At 56.5% G+C, this 17,344-nt stretch overlaps 3 protein-coding genes across 3 annotated transcripts; 2 read left to right on the top strand and 1 right to left on the bottom strand.

The window, feature by feature from the left end:
* The first annotated feature begins 2,742 nt into the window (after window positions 1-2,742).
* Window positions 2,743-6,483, top strand: KVR01_010469 (uncharacterized protein). Its single transcript, XM_044789333.1, has 3 exons — window positions 2,743-3,340; window positions 3,413-4,403; window positions 4,471-6,483. The coding sequence occupies exons 2-3, from the start codon at window positions 3,515-3,517 to the stop codon at window positions 5,847-5,849; spliced, it is 2,268 nt and encodes a 755-aa protein (XP_044640628.1). The 5' UTR covers window positions 2,743-3,340; window positions 3,413-3,514; the 3' UTR covers window positions 5,850-6,483.
* A 303-nt stretch (window positions 6,484-6,786) lies between these two features.
* KVR01_010667 (uncharacterized protein) lies at window positions 6,787-10,605 on the top strand. Its single transcript, XM_044787282.1, has 5 exons — window positions 6,787-7,124; window positions 7,311-7,415; window positions 7,538-8,222; window positions 8,275-10,407; window positions 10,572-10,605. The coding sequence occupies exons 1-4, from the start codon at window positions 7,101-7,103 to the stop codon at window positions 10,056-10,058; spliced, it is 2,598 nt and encodes an 865-aa protein (XP_044640826.1). The 5' UTR covers window positions 6,787-7,100; the 3' UTR covers window positions 10,059-10,407; window positions 10,572-10,605.
* A 2,667-nt stretch (window positions 10,606-13,272) lies between these two features.
* Window positions 13,273-15,603, bottom strand: KVR01_010229 (uncharacterized protein; the record flags this gene model as incomplete). Its single annotated transcript, XM_044782937.1, has 7 exons — window positions 13,273-13,693; window positions 13,758-13,882; window positions 13,945-14,893; window positions 14,948-15,041; window positions 15,122-15,224; window positions 15,290-15,379; window positions 15,460-15,603. 7 exons carry the CDS (start codon window positions 15,601-15,603, stop codon window positions 13,273-13,275), a joined length of 1,926 nt encoding a protein of 641 aa, XP_044640388.1.
* Window positions 15,604-17,344: the final 1,741 nt, after the last annotated feature.

The following is a 17,344-nucleotide window of genomic DNA, read 5'->3' as shown; positions in this document are numbered from 1 at the left end:
GGGCCCTACTATAACTCACACTCTATCAAAAAACTAAAAAATATAATTACCTTTACTATAAATACCTAGAAAAATAAGTTAATTCTAATAGACTTATATTAATGAAATGGTAACTAGGCTAACAAAAAAGAAGTACCATTTTAAACTTAAAATAGGAAATTCTAATTGGTTAGTAGGGTAACACTACATGTATTTACGCTAATAAAGTGCAAGGGAAAATCCTATATACTTGGTCCCAGTCTGCCCAATATGGTCAACATAAGCGCTTAGATAGACTCTGGATGGAAGCATCGTGGGGCCAATTCCCATCACTTGCGCAACTCGGTAGATTTTAGCCTTGACGGCTTAAACAGTAAACGGTCGCTAACAAGAAGCCTTTGTGGACTCAAGGGTTACCCAGCCAAGAGCCGGTTAGGCATTTTGCCCATGATGGACTAGATGGGCGCGACCCTCTCGGGCCAGAAACAAGGCAAATGCTCGCACATCGCACTACCCCAGGTAGACTACTCGGTCCAGGTCGTTGACGCCAGTCGCCAGTGTCTGGCCGCCATGACAGCCATCGCCCAGGCCGGGTCTGTTCGCCAGGAGAACGGCTCAGGGGACTGCATCTCCTAGTGCCAAGCAAGGTGAAAAAGCATAGTCGGGTGAGCATGAGCGGGCCCCTAGAGGCCTTGCCAGAGAGAGATAGATGCCTTACCAAAGCAGAGGCCCCAGTTAAGCGAGGAGGGCCAGGAGGGCCAGCAGGGCCAGGAGGACCACCTAGGCTAGGAGGACCAAGTACCGCAGGTACGTACATACTTGTACAGGGTTTTGCCTGCAATAAGGTTAAAAAGGTACTTCTACCCTAATAGTAATAGGGGCCCTACTATAACTCACACTCTATTAGAAAACTAAAAAATATAATTACCTTTACTATAAATACCTAGAAAAATAAGTTAATTCTAATAGACTTACATTAATAAAATAGTAACTAGGCTAATAGAAAAGAGGTACCGTTTTAAACTTAAAATAGGAGATTCTAATTGGTTAGTAGGGTGATACTACATGTATTTACGCTAATAAAGTGCAAGGGAAAATCCTGTACTATGCAGATGGCGGGAATGTATAGGTGGGAGTGGTCAGGGCGGTAATCAGTGCAGAAATCGCAGGGCGATCGAGCGAGAGAATGTGACACTGACAATACGACTGGCATGCTAGCATGCTGGCGGGCCTAAAATACATCATGTCGTAAGTAGACTAGTAGGAAAGACCCTTTTGTCCCAGGAGAATGGGCGCGGCCCACATGGAACATGACCGCAATTACCGCAGAAACGAACAGGACCAACACTCAATTACCTACCACCAGCATCACATCTCATCTAACCTCATCACATCATCCATCACACCCAACAGAGCAGCACGCACATTATGGCGCAGCTCTCCGCAGCCCACAGCAGACTATTCGAGTTTTGGAAAGGAGAATACCATGCATAGTATACCATGCTATTCCATCCCGGTCCTGCCAGGCCTGGGGGGGCGCATGGCGCGTTCGTCTTGTCTGCCAAGCGTGGGTGGTGTGCGTGCAGACAGACAGACAGACAGAGACGCATAGTATCATTTCAGACAGTGTGTAGCAATCGCATAGCCCACGGCCCACGGCCCACGGCCCCCTGGTGTCTCGTCTGCCGTCCCTCTCTCACTCTGTGTCTCTAAAGGATGCGTACCCGCGGCGCATTGCATCTGTTTACCACGAGGCTTTGAGATAGTGGGAATCCTTCGACTATGCATCAGTGGGATCGCCATGGTACCAGAAAGAATGCTACCGCACTGACTCCCAACCGTGGCCCATCTGCCCATCTGCCCATATCTCCCGCCCACCTCCCATCATTCCCCGGGCGCCCACACGAGGCCCGTTCTGAGCAAAGGTACTTTTGCCAAAGCGACTGTGGGCGGACTGGACGGGCTCAAGGTTACTGCCCAAGTGGGATAGGGCCCGTAGGCAGCAGTAAACCGCACTCAGAAAGATCCGACACCTATTTTGGTAAGCAGCCTGCATTTTGCGTGCATCCACAGCCCACACAGGCCAGCCCAGGACCCACAGCCTTGGGCACCGCACTGGGGGGGGGTGGGTGGAGGGGGATGGGGGATGGGGGACGGGATGGGGATGGGAAATGTCTGTGAGCCCCAGAGGCCGCTCACTCACCCACCAACACACAGACAGTGACAGTGGGAAAGGCGAGAGACGGGCATGAGAGTGAGTGCCAGAGCGAGTTGGGAGGGCCTGCGCGCGGAATTCGCTTTGGGCGTGGGTGGGCCAGGCAGAGGCTAGGCATGGGCTTCAGGGCAGGGCACCCTTCGCGGGCAAAAGACCCCTGCTCAGTCCCGTCGATGGCTTCCACCCCTCCCCTCTGGTCCCACGCCAGCAATCGAGCGACCGACCTGCGCTGCTGCTGCTGCTGCTGCTGCTGCTTGCTTGCACTGCTCTGGCTGCCCGGGTACCCCCTGGCTGCTCTCCCACACCAAATGCTGACAAGGGTGCAGGCCGGGGCCAGGGGGCAGGGGGGCACAGCGACAGGGATTGAGGAGGGTGTGGGGGTACGTACCTCCTGCCCTGCCCTGCCCTGCCCTGCCCTGCCGCGTCCGTCCAGTCGCCCGCTGCTGCACAGCACGGTACCGGGTACGGGTACCTTGTACTCTTTTTGCTTCGCCTCTGGCCCTACCACAGATCCAATATGGGGCCCATCGACCCAAGCCATCCGCCTGCGCAGACACGTAAAACACCACGCCGTCTATATCAACCCCGAGGGCCCCCAACCCATCTGATCCCAGCTGACTCCCCTTCCGAACCTCATGTCCCCCAGACATTCCTGTGATATCCACGGCCTCGCTGCGCTCCATCTTCACGGTCCCAACCTCGCCAACACGCGCTCTACACGGCCACCCAACACCGCTGCCTCCCGCCGCCTACCCGCCTAGGCATCTCCCGGACAAACGCTCTCGCCTGCGACAGACCCACTCCAGTCCGGCATATCTCGAGGTGTACCAGCACTCAGCACGTCCGAAGACGACCGAGCGATCTCATAACAGAGTTTTGAAGAGCTAGGCAGAGTTTGAGAACAGCCCGGCACAAGACTCGCAAACTGCCCTGTCGGCTGCCGTCACCCATCTCACCAGCACGAGTCGAACCTTGATCTGCGGTCACGAGAGAACAAGACAACACAAGCAAACCAAGGAGCACGCATGAGCTCCTGACCTTGGCCCGAAAATCTCATCCTCTGGGACTTCCAGGCTCTCACCAGCGTCCCACCTCAGCACCTTCCTGTCAGGGTCTGACCGTCTGGTATGAGCCAGACATCTGCATGTAAGGCTTACTTACTTCACGCCTCGTAGCTGTGTGAGACCAAGGCCATCTTGACTGACCCCGTCGCCGTAGCTTGACCTCCGTCGCCACTCTCGGACTTGACTCCCTCTACGGAGTCATCCCAGTGTGAGACAACAATCCCGGTTGCCCCCCAACAACTGGCCGCCCACCGCCATGGCATCCATTGACCATCACACGTTCGCCATGATGCCCAGGCACATGAGCGAGGAGCAGGAGCAGCAGCACCTGAGCTCCATCTACCCTGACCCGCCACAAGGCGCCTTCTCTGCTGCCGGCATGGACCTGGGCCTCACCTCCGACGTCTACTTCCCCCGCCTCGGCCAAGAATTCCCTCCAAACATGAACGGCTTTGACCACCACATGCCATATGCCGCCGACGGCCCCACAGGCTGGTCATATGGTGGTCGCATGTCACCGCCCATCTTCCATGAAGACAGGGAGATGGGAATCCCCTCCAACATGTCAACTGCCTCTGCCCCATCAGCCCCCTCCTCAGCAGTCGGCTCACCACAATCGGCTCATGGCCAGCCCGCACCAGTACCTGAGTGGGCGGGCCCCCAGGGTGTCGCCCTCAGCCCCGGCATCGTCTCTCACGATTACTTCACCGGGTCCGAGTACAACAGCTACGTCCCACAAGGTATGGAGGATCTCGCACCTTTCACGTTCGCAGACACTTCAAAACCACCCGGATTTGTTGGTGAGTCACCAAAGACTTCTACATCCGCTGCTCCCGAGCATCTCCAGCAAGCACAGCAGAGTTCTGGCCCTGTCTCCCCACCCATGTCCTGCCAATCTCCATGTAATGTACTCGCCGAACCTTGGTCTGCTGTGGATGCGTCCTCTGTTGCCTCGCATGCGCAGAGCTCGCCAACCACCCCTCCGTCGTCCAGAAAATCCAGTGTCTTCACATCTCCTGATTCCATCACTCCGTTTTCTTCTTCTCCCACGGCAGCTGGCTGGACAAGCCCGACAACGCCTCAAGTCGTCTCTTCTTTCTTTTCTCAGTCTAGTGGCCATTTTATTGCTCCTCTCGGGTCTTCTTGTTGGTTTCCTTAATCATCTCTTGAAACGGTTCGAAAAGCATTGGCTGACCTCGTCATCTCTACCAGACCCAAGCTTGATCCACCATGAGATCAGCCGGCCGCTCATGGGTCCGGGACCATACGACGCTGGTTTTCAGCAGAACTCATCCGTATACCCCAACTCACCCGCTCTTACCGCCTCATCACCACACCTGAGGACCGGCAGCCAAAGCCCCTTCATGCCACCCAACGCCAGCTTCCACTACTCTCCTTACCAGGCGCCAATGGATCAGAACCGGCGGCCGAGCCTAGTCTCGTACCAATCCGGTCACTCTGGGGCATTCAGCGACAGCGATTCAAAGGAGAAACAACGATGCCCGCATCCCGACTGCGGTAAGACCTTCAAGGACCTCAAGGCCCACATGTTGACGCACCAGACGGAGCGCCCCGAGAAGTGCCCCATCACCACGTGTGAATACCACATCAAGGGCTTCGCGAGGAAATATGACAAGAACCGCCACACCCTGACCCACTACAAGGGCACCATGGTTTGCGGTTTCTGCCCAGGCTCCGGCTCCGCAGCCGAGAAGTCCTTCAACAGGGCCGATGTCTTCAAGAGGCACCTGACAGCGGTGCACGGCGTGGAGCAGACGCCTCCAAACAGCCGCAAGAACAAGAATGGTGCCTCCACCTCTGCGTCCACAGGCAAGAAGCCAGGCCCGGGCTACGCTCCCGACGCAACTGGCAAGTGTTCGACATGTTCGCAGACCTTCAGCAACGCCCAGGACTTCTACGAGCACTTGGACGACTGCGTGCTGCGCATTGTGCAGCAGGAAGACCCCGCCGAGGCGGTCAACGCGAGGAGGCTCGCGGAGGTCGAGAACGACCGCGAGGTGCACGCCACGCTGGAGAAGAACAGCCTGCCGACCACGACACAGACGATGATGACCGAGGACGATGACGACGAGGAGCTGATGGAGGACGATGAGGGCCAGTTCCTCGACGAGCAGAACCTGATGGCGCTCGGAGTCAAGACCTCGGCCTCGCCCACCAAGAAGTCCAAGGGCAACCCAGCCAACGGTGTGCAGAAGTCGCGGGGTCTGACGCACTCCCGTGGCGGCGTCTCCATGTCCAAGTCCAACGCCAGCAACCGGGCCCGCAAGCACCGCAGGGAGTACCCGTCGTCGTGGGGCTTCGACAAGGGCCAGATGACGATGAAGAAGCGGGTGATGGCCGTCTTTGACGGACCGCGCCGGCTGGCCAAGGACGACATGATGCTGTCCACGGAGCGCGAGGTTCGGGTGCCGCTGGCGGACGGCAAGTCATACGTCACGGACCTGGACGTTCAGACCATGAAGCGGGCCGAGGGTTTCCTCAACGCCACCGATGAGGAGAAGGGCATCTGGATCTCGGATGACCCGACGGAGGAGGACATCAAGGCCATGCTGGATGCTCAGATGCATTGAGCCCGGCAGCTTCTGATGATGATGATCCCATATATACCCCACACAAATTCCGGGATGCGGGACAGGCCCGACGCGCAGGAGAGAGAATCTTGATACCCATTTTCCATTACTCCTCAACCACTCACATATGCGCGGGATATGGCTTTGTATTTCTTTTTCTTTGGGAAGCGAGCAAGTAAAAGTGAATTATCTTTTTTTCTTTTTGAATTTCATTTTTCTTTCTTACATCTCCTCTCGGGGACGGCGGCATGGGCGGGCGGCATACATTTCCAGTGATAAGAACCCGGGCACAGAAGGGGTATCTTACTTGCACGATGTGGACCATTCCTCCATTACCTCCTTACTTCCTACTACTACAACTATTCGCCTGATGGCTGCGACGATACCCGGGTTACATGGTTTATACATTTTTGGGGAGAGGTTCCTGGTATGGCACTCCTGTTTATGGCTTGGGCTGGGAATGCACGGAGTTATGCTGGATCGTGGGTGGTGTGGTGGCAACCACAACCACCGTCTATAATATGAGCTGCCTTTTGGATCATGATGAATGGACCTGAGCGCGCGCGATGGGGTGTAATACTCTTTGATACCAAAAGCATCTTACCTACTATCCAATCCACTCTCCATCCTTGTGGCCTTGTGATGACTTCCACTCCCTCCTCCGAGTGAGCCCCGCAACTGTGTGTGAGCCCCTGGGCCAATCATGTCAATCTACCTTTCTGTAGCATGCCGGGCTCATTATGGACGAAACCGCAAAATGAATCACTGTACCACGTGTGCAGTGACTGTAAGGGATGCGTGTTGTGTCGACCCGAAACGTCCATTTTCACAAGTACAAAGGCACACAGTAGGCTGCAGCCCAAAGGCAAGACCAATCCCAAGCTCTCAAAGACCGCTGGCTTGTTTGTTGGCCGCCCCTTCCCCCCTGGTAATGGGTGTGGCCCGTGCGTCCCAACGGAGCAGCTCCCTGGGTATGGTCAAGAAGGAGCCGGGGACTTGGTCATTGAATGACGGCCGGGCTTCCGCTCAGCTAACTAATAACTGCACAACTCCGAAGACTTCAACGTGGCATCAAGCTGAACAACATCCCAAAGAGCACGCCACCTCCCCGCCAGCTGCGTCGCTCATCCACTTCGCATCACGACTGCCATTATGGGCACTTGAAAGACGCCACTGCTCTGATTTGTTTTCCTCTTTGCCAGACGACGTAATCGGATTCTCTCCAACACTTGGGGAAACGCCGTCGTCAAGATGCGCGTGGCCATGTACGCCGGGGTACGTTGCGCCCCAGCTGCAGCTCCGGCTCAAGCTCCAGCTCCGGCTCCTGCTCCAGCCCACCTCCCCTCCTCCTGTCTTCACATCCCTACCGATCCGTCGTGATGGCCCAAGAGTTTTGGGGACCACTCGGTTCTTCTGATGATCGCAGGACCAATCCTGGGCTAACATGAGCGTCTTGTACAGACCTCGGCGGCCCTCGCGGCCGCGGTTGTCACGTCCGCATTCTACCAGCGCGCCAACTTCTACTCCGCCATGGTCTATCTGTCGCAGAGCAACTTATGCTTGATGGTGAGTCCTGGCCCAAAAACCCCCCGAGTCCCGTCACATCCCACCCACCGACTTTGGGCACGCGACACCGCATCGGTGACATGGTCGGCCAAACGCTGATCGCCACCTACCCTTCCACACAGATCCTCATCAACCTCGTCTTCCTCGTCTACGGCTCCTTCATGTACGGACTCCAGCGCCTCTGCTTCGGGACCCTCAGGCCCGTCGAGGTCGAGCAGCTCTACGAGAAGGCATGGTTTGCTATCACCGAGACCTGCCTGGCCATGACCGTGTTCCGCGAAGAGGTCGGCGCCTTCTTTATCGTCATGTTCACCGCCCTCATCACGGGCAAAGTCTGGGGGTGGATCGGCGAGGGGCGGGTCGAGGTCTTTGAGCAACAACCACCTGCGAACCCCCGCCTCTTCCACGCCCGCCTCGTTGTGTCGCTGCTCACGAGCATCCTCTACAACTCGTGGCTTCTGAGCTACTGCATCAACACGGTCATCGCGCAGGCCAAGCCAACCATGATGGTCATGTTCTTGTTCGAATTCGCGGTCCTGGCGGTTGGCTCCCTCCACACCGGGCTGCGGTACGTTATCTCGCTGGTCGAGGCCAGTGTTGTCAAGAGGCAGACAGCCCAGAGGTTGGAGCAACGAAGGCGGGAGGTCAGAGAACAGAGGGCCGAGATCCTGCGGCGAAGAGAGGCTGGCGAGTCCACCGAAGATAACGAGCCACTGCCGGACGAGGACGACATTGATGAGATGGACATCGAAGTCCCAGGTTGGGACACCAAGGGCCAGTGGATCTTATTCCTGGACCTCTTCGCTGGTGAGTCTAGATGCGAATTCTCGAATTCGGGACGCCTCTGACAAGATAACAGATCTGCTCAAATTATCAGTCTACAGCGCTTTCTTCTGTGTCTTGCTCGTCTTCTACGGCCTACCGATTCACATCATGAGGGACCTCTTTATGACCACGAGGAGCTTCATTAAGCGATTGTCAGCCTTGATGAGGTATAAACAAGCACTGAGGGATATGAACCGATACCCAGACGCTACGGCGGAAGACTTGGCCCGCGAGGATACTTGCATCATCTGCCGAGAGGAGATGCGGCCTTGGGACCCGAACGCCGGACAGGTCGAGAGAACCAGGCCGAAGAAACTCCCATGTGGTCACATTTTGCACTTTGGTTGTCTCAAGAGCTGGTTAGAAAGGCAGCAAGTCTGCCCGACTTGTCGTAGCTCCGTCGTCGTCGACCAGCAGCCGAGAAATGGTCAGTATCGCCCCAGAATGGCGTTCCACATACAGCCGAACCTACCAGGCGGGCAGAATCAGCCCGCACCTCAAAATGGCCAGGCACCCGGCGGGCAGGATGCACAGCTTAATGGGCAGGCCGGGCAGGCCGGGCAACAACAACAACCTCAGGGCCCTAGGGCGGCCATGCGATACATCAACCTCGGCCCGATCAGATTGGGATATGCTCAGGGTGGACAAGAGGTGGCAGAGCTGGCGAACCGTATGGGCGTCGATCTCAATGGGCCTAATGCTCCAGCGGCAGCGCAGGCGAACATCCCCCCAACAAACCCTGCGGACCTATCCACAATGGAAGCCGTTCGTGACAGGCTGCTCGAAGTTGACCAGAGAATCCAGCAGGAAGTCCGCGACATACAGCAAGGCATCCAGAACGTCCATACAGCACAGCATGAACTGCAGCTGATCAACATGATGCTTGCGGAGCTCACACGCATCCGACAGCTGAATCTTGGCCAGCAACAACCCATGGCCCAGCCTGGCCAACCGACCCCGACTCCTAATGGGGCGGTTCCGGCCCCGGGTCCGGCCGTGCACGCTCCACAAGCGGGTGTAGCGCCGATACCACCACCGGTCGCGTATCCCGCTGGCCAAATCCCACTCCCCACAATGCCCCAGGCGTCAAACCCTTTCATTCCTAGGATAAACTCACCCACTGTCACACGTCACGGAGTGATGCCACAGCAAACAGCGATTCCTTCTGGCAGCGCAGATCTTCCCGAGGGTGTTGTGATCCCGCCAGGATGGTCCCTCATGCCTCTCCAGCGACTCGACGGAGGTGCGGTCCCAGCAGCAAATGTGCCCCAAGCCTACGGCGGAGCCACAACGAGTCACCCACCGGAAGGGGCTCAGCAGGCTGGTCATAGCCAACCTAGCGGAGCTTTGCCACCCCAGCCCTCGAGCAATACCGGAGGAGTGGCCTTGGGCGTTAACGGCGGCACCTCATCCTCCGAGGATTTCCACAGCACAACCTCTCCACAAGTTCCGCGACAGTCTACCGCCGAGCCGCCTCAAGTGGCAGCCCCAACACCGGTCACGCCGGTCTGGGGCGGGCCAGCGCAGCTGTTTGGCGGCGACAGGGGCGGCGGTCCTTCTTTGCCATTTGGCCTGGAGCGACAAGCCGGCTCCAGCCGGTCCGCCTCCCAGACCCGCGAAGGCGAGAATAGCAGCACCACTCAGGAGGCTGGTGAACAGGGTGTCGTCACCAGTTCGGGTGGGGAGCCGAGTGCGTCAGCTGCTGCTCCTCCACCACCAGAAGCAGCACCAGCGACTGAGGAACACGGGGACGCTTCTCCATCGACAGCTGCCAAGGGCAAAGCGCCTGCTGCTACGGTTGAGGATGCCGAGGATTGATTTTGTTGCAGGGGAAGCGGGGTTTTAAAGCGGGTTGTTTTTTTAAGCACATTCTGTAGCGCTTGTCGATCGATAGCCAGACATACGAGATACCAACCTATGGATCAGTCTTTCAGCTGCTGTGGAGAGTCCTGCTCTCCTGCTGGTGATTACAGGTGTGTGCAGGAAGGGCAATGCCCCCAGCGTTTCCGTGTAAATATTCGCCTGGCTCCGGACCCGGAGAGTCATTCTACTGCTGTCGCAAGCAATTGACCCGTCTCTTACTGCTTGCTGTGCAGGAAGCAGGACGTGACTGTTCTCACCGGTACGGCCGCTTCCTCCAGATGGGAAGATGTCACCCACCACGAGCGTGCGTCATCGTCTTTGCCCCTGACTTGCGAGTTGTCCCACCTGCACCAAGTGGCGCACTGTGTTTCAAGAGACTGAGGGCCCACGGACCGTTCCGTCCCGCCTGGCTGGCTTCTTGCATGCGGTTTCTTCGCGGCGCATTTATTAATTAGCTGCCGCAGGTAGGATCCACGCGGGCAACCCGCCATGCCCGTGCCGATCATCCGTTCCAGATCGAGGTTTATTTTTACTGCAATGTAAGTGGTCAATGTCTAAGAGGGAATGAACTTTGGTTTCTTTCGTTGCAGGCCACCAGTGCTTGAGGACTACTACATGTTCATTCACTTGGCGACTGACATTGATCCAAGTGTGGCTGGCTTGGATTCTATGGTGAGCGACGTTCAATGCCATTTCTTTTTTGTTTTCTTTCTTGGTCCGAAGACACAGGAGCAGCAGTGAAGGCGCCAGCGGGCGTATTGCTACGTTGGTATGCCGTGAACACTTCAGTGACTACCTCACCAATGCCGTCCGTTTCTAGGAATTGAAGGTCACCTCCCCAACAGGACGAGTGTATACGCATGCAGCTCAGACACCTACAAAAAAGCTCGTTGGTATGTAGGAACGGTTCCCACGCCCGTGCATGGTTAGATGCTAGGCACGTGTGCCTCTTGGGTTGGCACCTGTGAGTGGTCAGCCTTGCCAATTGCAAGTGTCTCTTGGGGGATATTGAGACGATGGGATCCCTGGCGTATAAAGACTTGATATGTCTTCTCCGACTGTCGAATTAATCCAGTAGATCTCTGACAGTTGAGTCATCCCAGTATGTGTAACGATGAGCCGTTGAGAGGGCCGTCCCGTGATCGCAGCCCAGTATTAATTAGCCCCCCATCTCGACGTCCTCGCCGCCGCCGGATTTCCTCTTGGTCTCGGCCCGGTGCCTCATCTTGCCCGTCGCATCGTCCACCCACTTCTTGTACGCATCCTCGCCGCCCTCCTTCAGCTTGGAGGCGACGACGCCCTTCAAGACCTCCCCCGCGAACCCGACAAAGTTGTGCCGCCTGAGCGCGTTCTCAAACTGCCAGTCCCTGCGCTTCCGCTGCTCCCGCTCCAGCAGCTCGTGGTCCCCAATCTCCCTGGCCCGGATGCGCAGGTCGCGGACCATGGCCAGCAGGTTGAAGCGGATCTCGGTGGCGTCGTACCGGCCCACCCTCCGCTGCAGGACCTCCATGACCTTTGCGGGGAACTCGTCCTGGGAGCAGGGGCCGTGGCTGATGGGGGCGGGCTGCAGGCCGTCCATCTCGTACAGGGTGCCGCCGACGGGGGTGTAGGCGACAAAGTGGTAGACGTCCTCGGCCTCGCCGGTGGTGCGCTGGGTCTCGTCGGCAAAGGGGCTGCTCTTGGCGAAGGAGTTGTGGACGTCGCGGATCAGCTCGCTGTTGGACAGGGCCTCGCCGCGGAACTCGGGCGGCAGCGCCATGGTGAAGTCGCGGAAGTCGCGCAGCTTCTCGCCAATGTCGATGTGGCCCGCGTCGCCCTCGGGCGAGTCCGCGTCCTGCTTGTTCATGAGCACCGACAGCAGGGCCTGGGTGCCGCACGCGTTCTGGATCGTCTGGGCGGCGAAGAAGAGGCGGTCGGCGGCCTCGTGGTCGAAGGTGCCCTCGTGGGGCTTCTCGGCCGATGTGTAGGGCGTGTCGGTGGGGTACTTGAAGAGGAAGATGACGCCGTAGACGGGGTGCAGCTGCGCCAGCGAGTCGGGGTCCATTGTTATGAGCTCTTCGAACTGCACATCCTTGACGCCGAGGTTGTCCAGGAGGTATGTAAAGACGCCCTTGTAAGTGTCAGTGAACGTCACATGTCGCCCAGGTGGGCGCAGCTATCGGCGCGTAAAGCTCATGGGCGCCGGGCCACGACATGGAGAACGTACCGCATCGGACTCAACTAGTACCAATTAGGACTCTGAAGCTTCATTGACCATACAGGGTGCTGGGGGGGAAGGTGGCACACTCACTTGTATTCCAGCCGCCACTCATCTTGACGACTTGGGGCAAGAAGAAAAGAAACACAGTCGCTCGCTGAAGATCGAAGGGACGGTACCGAGGCTGGTAAAGCTCAGAAAAAACAAGTGAGCGGCCAGTCGAGAGGCGAGTCTCTCACAATGCCGGCCTGGTGAGGTTGAGCGCTCAGGGTATTGGTGACTTGGGTAAGTTCGCTGTTTTGAAGATGTGAGGAGAGCCTCGCATGGTGTCTGGTGGGGAGCTCCTGATGACGTTCGAGGCGCTGCACTGAAGCTATCTTATCGATAAGGCTTAGAAATCAGCTCGTCTCCCGCAGCGGAGTGTAGACTACGTCTGTACTCCTCTCCAGCGATAAGAGGTGTAAGCCAATTTTACACCAGGTATTAACTAAAATTGTCCAAGCAGAGTAGGTACTCGGACTCCTCAGCCTTGAATTATTATAGGGGGCTGAGAGCATACCATATTCGGAACCACCCACATCTTCCAGGCGAAAGCAGCAGGTCCTTCCCCATCAGAAGCACTGAAGCCAGTGCCCGAGGCATCCTTGGACTTGCGTTCTGCGATGGTCTTACGGTGCTCTCACAATAAGTAGTGCCCACATGTGCACAGTCGAGAAAGAATAGTCATGGAAATATTGAAGTGGAAACACTTCACACGTCGCGTGAAAGCCGTTAAATTGTAAATTGATCGCTTCTAGTCTAAAAAGTGTTTTAGTACATCCTCCTGGTGAATGTAAATCGTATCGAAACGTGTATCATCAACCTTCTTCGCCTTAAGCCGCATTCGCTTCATAGCATATCATCCATGATCAGCGCCTCAATCAAACATAGCCAAGCAGCAAGCCCTCCAAGACCAAGACCTAGGACATATCTCTACGAGCGGGACAAAGCAGCCCCCTGAGGTGGCACAACAACGTCCATCTCGTGTGCCTCCCCGGCACTCCCCTCACGGCGGTGCCCGCCAGATGGAACCGCCGACGCCCTATGAGTTGATGCAGCAAACGACGTGCCGACGTGAGAGGTGCGCGTGCTGTCGTTGTCGCCCTCGGACATGGTGAGCTCGTCGTGGTGCTTCGCGGCGCCGTCGACACCGGCGCCGTCGCGCCCTTGGCGCTTGCGCTCGTCCTCCCAGAACTTCCCCTTGCTGAAGACGCGCACGATCCACGGCTTCTCACCGGCTGGCTTCCAGGTCCAGTATTCTTTGTACTGGTAGTCTTTGGGCTCGAGCCCCCCGCGGCTCAAGGTCATAATCGCCCAGATCATGCCGTTGAGGGCGGTATACACGAAGAGGCCGCTGGTTCTGTCAACATGGATCACCCAAGTTTAGGCCATGAGGATATAGATAGGTAATAGCTTACGCTATGAGTCCGTACGCGACGCTGTAGCTAAATGGGATGAAGGCGATCGTCACGAAGGACGGTATGGCGTCGCCGACGTAACGCCAGTTGACCGCGGTCACCTGGCGGATCATCAAGCAGCCGACCTAAACAGCATATTCCTTGTCAGTGGCAACTCGTATAAGTCGAGGTGGCCGGGGTAGCCTACCAGAATCAGGGTGCATCCTGTGGCCCAAGGGGGTATCGAAGCAAATATGGGGGCGAAAAAGACAGAGACCAGGAAGCAAAGCCCAGTCACGATAGCCGTGAGTCCTGTCCTTCCCCCTTCTGCAATGCCGGCTCCGCTCTCAATAAAGGCCGTGACTGGTGAGCAGCCCAGAAGCGACCCGATTGAGATACATGCAGCATCAGTGCAGTAAGCAACCGTGGACCGGGGAAAGTCCCCATCGCCCTTGCGCGTCTTGTTGCAGAATCGCGCCATGGAGTACAGCGTCGCCGTGCAGTCGATAATATCGACATACAGGAACGTGAACAGCGCAAGAGCGAAGCTGGCACCATAGTTTCCGGACAGATCCCACTGCTGGGCGTTGAGAGTATGGGTGATGGGGTGGAATGTGACCACCTTTTTGAAGAAATCAAAGCGCTCATTTCCCTCCTCCGTGTTGGGGAAGTAGGTGAAAGGGGTGCTCCGAGGCCACGACAGGATCGAGACGAGAGCCACGCCGATGATGATAGCCGCCTTGACCCGGAAGGCCATCAGGAAGGCCGTCAGGAGCCCGCCGCACATGATCCCCAGCCACATCTTGGAGCTCGTCATGAGGTGGCTCATACAAGCGCCCGTCTTCAGGTCGAGATATGCGGCGTCACAGCCAGCAATGGCCAGGGGGGTCTTGGGGTTGCCGGTGATTATGCCAATGCCTTCGGCGTATGACATGCCGACCATGGTGAGGAACAGCCCAATACCTACGCCACTCGCGGTCTTGATCGTTGCTGGGATGATCTTGACGAGCCAATGTCGCATACCCGTGAGAGCCAGTATGATGAAGATGAAGCCCTCCACGAAGACTGCCGTCAAGGCTAGTGAGTATGGAACAGGGCCCTTGCCCCGTATTCCGACGACCTGGTAGGCGAAGTAGGCATTGAGCCCCATACCTGGACTACTTATATGCTCAGCATTGGGTCTTCAAGGGCCGTGTAGGGTAAATACTCACGCCAATGCTACGGGCAGGTTTGTGAAAAACCCGAAGAGAATGCTGGCGAGCCCCGACAAAGCCGCGGTGGCGGTGATCAGGTCTCGTTTGACAACTGCTGATTTCAGTGTCGTGGCTCGAGTTTTCTTTTCCTCTGTTGCTTTTGTTTTATCGGAAAAGGTGTTGGTGTCTTACCGTTCGCGCATAACTGGTACTCTAACTCATTCGCACAGATATCGGGTTGGTCAAATACTGGTTCGCATTTGCACGTGCCGCCCGTTTCCGACAATATGTCTGCCTGGATATCTTGTTAAAAACAAACAATACGACTGGAAACTTTCTAAGTGGCAATTTGGCACTCACATTGACAGCAATGATGTATGCCATCGTCGCGAAGGTCGTGAGACCCGCACGAATCTCGGTATAGAAGCTGGCATCCTCGATCTCTTGAGGCTGCGTTGTGCACAAAAGTGTCAGCGCCAGCCAATCAAGCTCGTACTATTGTGTTTTCAGATAAGGAGAAGTCATCATACATGGCCACACCCACCGAGTCGAAAAACTCGGCCAAACGTTGATGTGTTGACAGCAGTCTCGACCCTCCGGAGCCGGTCCGTCATCCATTCAAAGTTCCTAGCCATAAAACCATGGCTGTGGACATAGTCTCTTTGGTCTCCCATTGATTCTTGAGGATCCGTTTTGCCTTGGCCACAAGGACACCTAATTCTTGTTAGACCAGTAACGGGGTTTAGTGAACGAGCGGAAAGAGGACAACCAGGAACAAGAAAAAGAAGAGGGGAAGGAGAACAAGAGAAACGTGGGTTGTAACGTCGTGGTATAGTGGGATGGGTGCAGAGACACTTTTGAGTCACGCTGTGTCACGACTCCCACCTCCATGTGCTCACTGGAAACCATGAGCGAGAAAGGGGGCCCCTAGAAACATTGAGTCTCTGCATCAGACTCGGAAGTAGATATTAGTGCGAACCCCGGGCCATTGATTTTAAGTCCGCCATACGGACGATGATGTTCTCGCCCATAGGGGGTGAGTCAAACAGGTGCTAGGCCCCTTGAGTGGCCAGGTTCGATCACGCATGTACTCAAGTAGCGATGAATTGGGATGACCGGGGCCCGTATTGCTCCTCTCCCTGCCCATGAGGCGTGGACTTTTGTTGAGTGTCCTGGTCTAGCGTGCTGAGACGCGACCAGCGGTGGCAAGGGGGAATATACACTCCCTTCTGTTATTACGCAGACTTTGTCCTAGTCACGTCTATTCGGAACCAGTCTTGTGATTGAGATCACACAAAAGCCATACAGCCTACTGCTGGGTAACAAAATCTAGTTGTGCCTGAGCCAGTCACCGTGGCCGCACGTGGTTGAATAGAGAATCTATCAGCGGGCAATCTAGATTTTGGGGCCACTGAGGTGTCCAAGCCGGGGTTTTCCAGCCCAATGGGTCTTTTGTAGCCCTCGGTGCTTTCCTCGGCTCACCTACTGGCCAGATAGTCGAGGTGAGGTCGTGTCTTGCTCTGTGCACCGGTGCCACCATCGGACAAGCTTGGAAGAAGCTGTCATTAGCCAGCCTCAATAACGAGAGGAAAGCCCCAACAACCCACTGATCCAGAGGAATAGACCCGGAGAGGCCAGCCATTGGCCCCAGACCGACTCGAAGACATGCAGCTGCATCGACTCCGATCGAGCTGGTTCTCTTTCCGGCATCAAGTCGTCGCACACCTCCGCGCGAGCGACCTGCTTAATCGGCAATGCGCAGCTGGGCATCGGAGGGAGCAAGATTAAATTCGCTTAGCACGCGCTCCACAGCATGGGCAGCTGCAACGACGCCGGATCTTTTCAAAAAGTTGCATGCACAGGACGCGCATGCGACGTTGAACCGGTTTTGCGGGTGAGGAGGAGAAGTCTTTACCGGTCATGGAGCAGCGGCATCAGCTTACCGACGGATAGACGTGGATCGTCAGGTGCCTCAACCATTCATTCAAAATGTGTCTCCATGTCCCGGTATCCGTACGAGCCGGGACCCCTCGATGCTCTGGCAACAAGGACGAGGGATCGCAAGCCTAATGCCGGCGCCCATCCCGTCCCTCCCGAGGGGCCGCCATTGCCCGCCGTGGCCTGCGCCATCTGCAACCAAGCAAGGAGGTGGAATTAATTGAGGTGGCTGACTGCTTACCCAGACGGGGGAAGGAGGCCGCCATGGCCTTGCGGGTGGCTGCAGGACAAAGAGGAGGCGTGTGGGGATCACAGGAACGAGAGCAAAGCAGGATGATTGCGTCTCGAGCCTTGCGGGACGCGAGTAATACACTCGGGCGTTCTTGGGGCTACCATATCGCTGGTTTCGATTGTGTTAGACATCTGAGGGGTCAAAGACGAGGACTAATAGTGCAGGTGCCCACAGCTTGATCTTGT

This window comes from Diaporthe batatas, assembly GCF_019321695.1.
Source record: "Diaporthe batatas strain CRI 302-4 chromosome Unknown Contig00013, whole genome shotgun sequence".
NCBI classification, from domain to species: domain Eukaryota; kingdom Fungi; phylum Ascomycota; class Sordariomycetes; order Diaporthales; family Diaporthaceae; genus Diaporthe; species Diaporthe batatas.
Note: the sequence above shows the minus strand (reverse complement) of the source record. Positions and strands in the feature narration are given on the sequence as shown.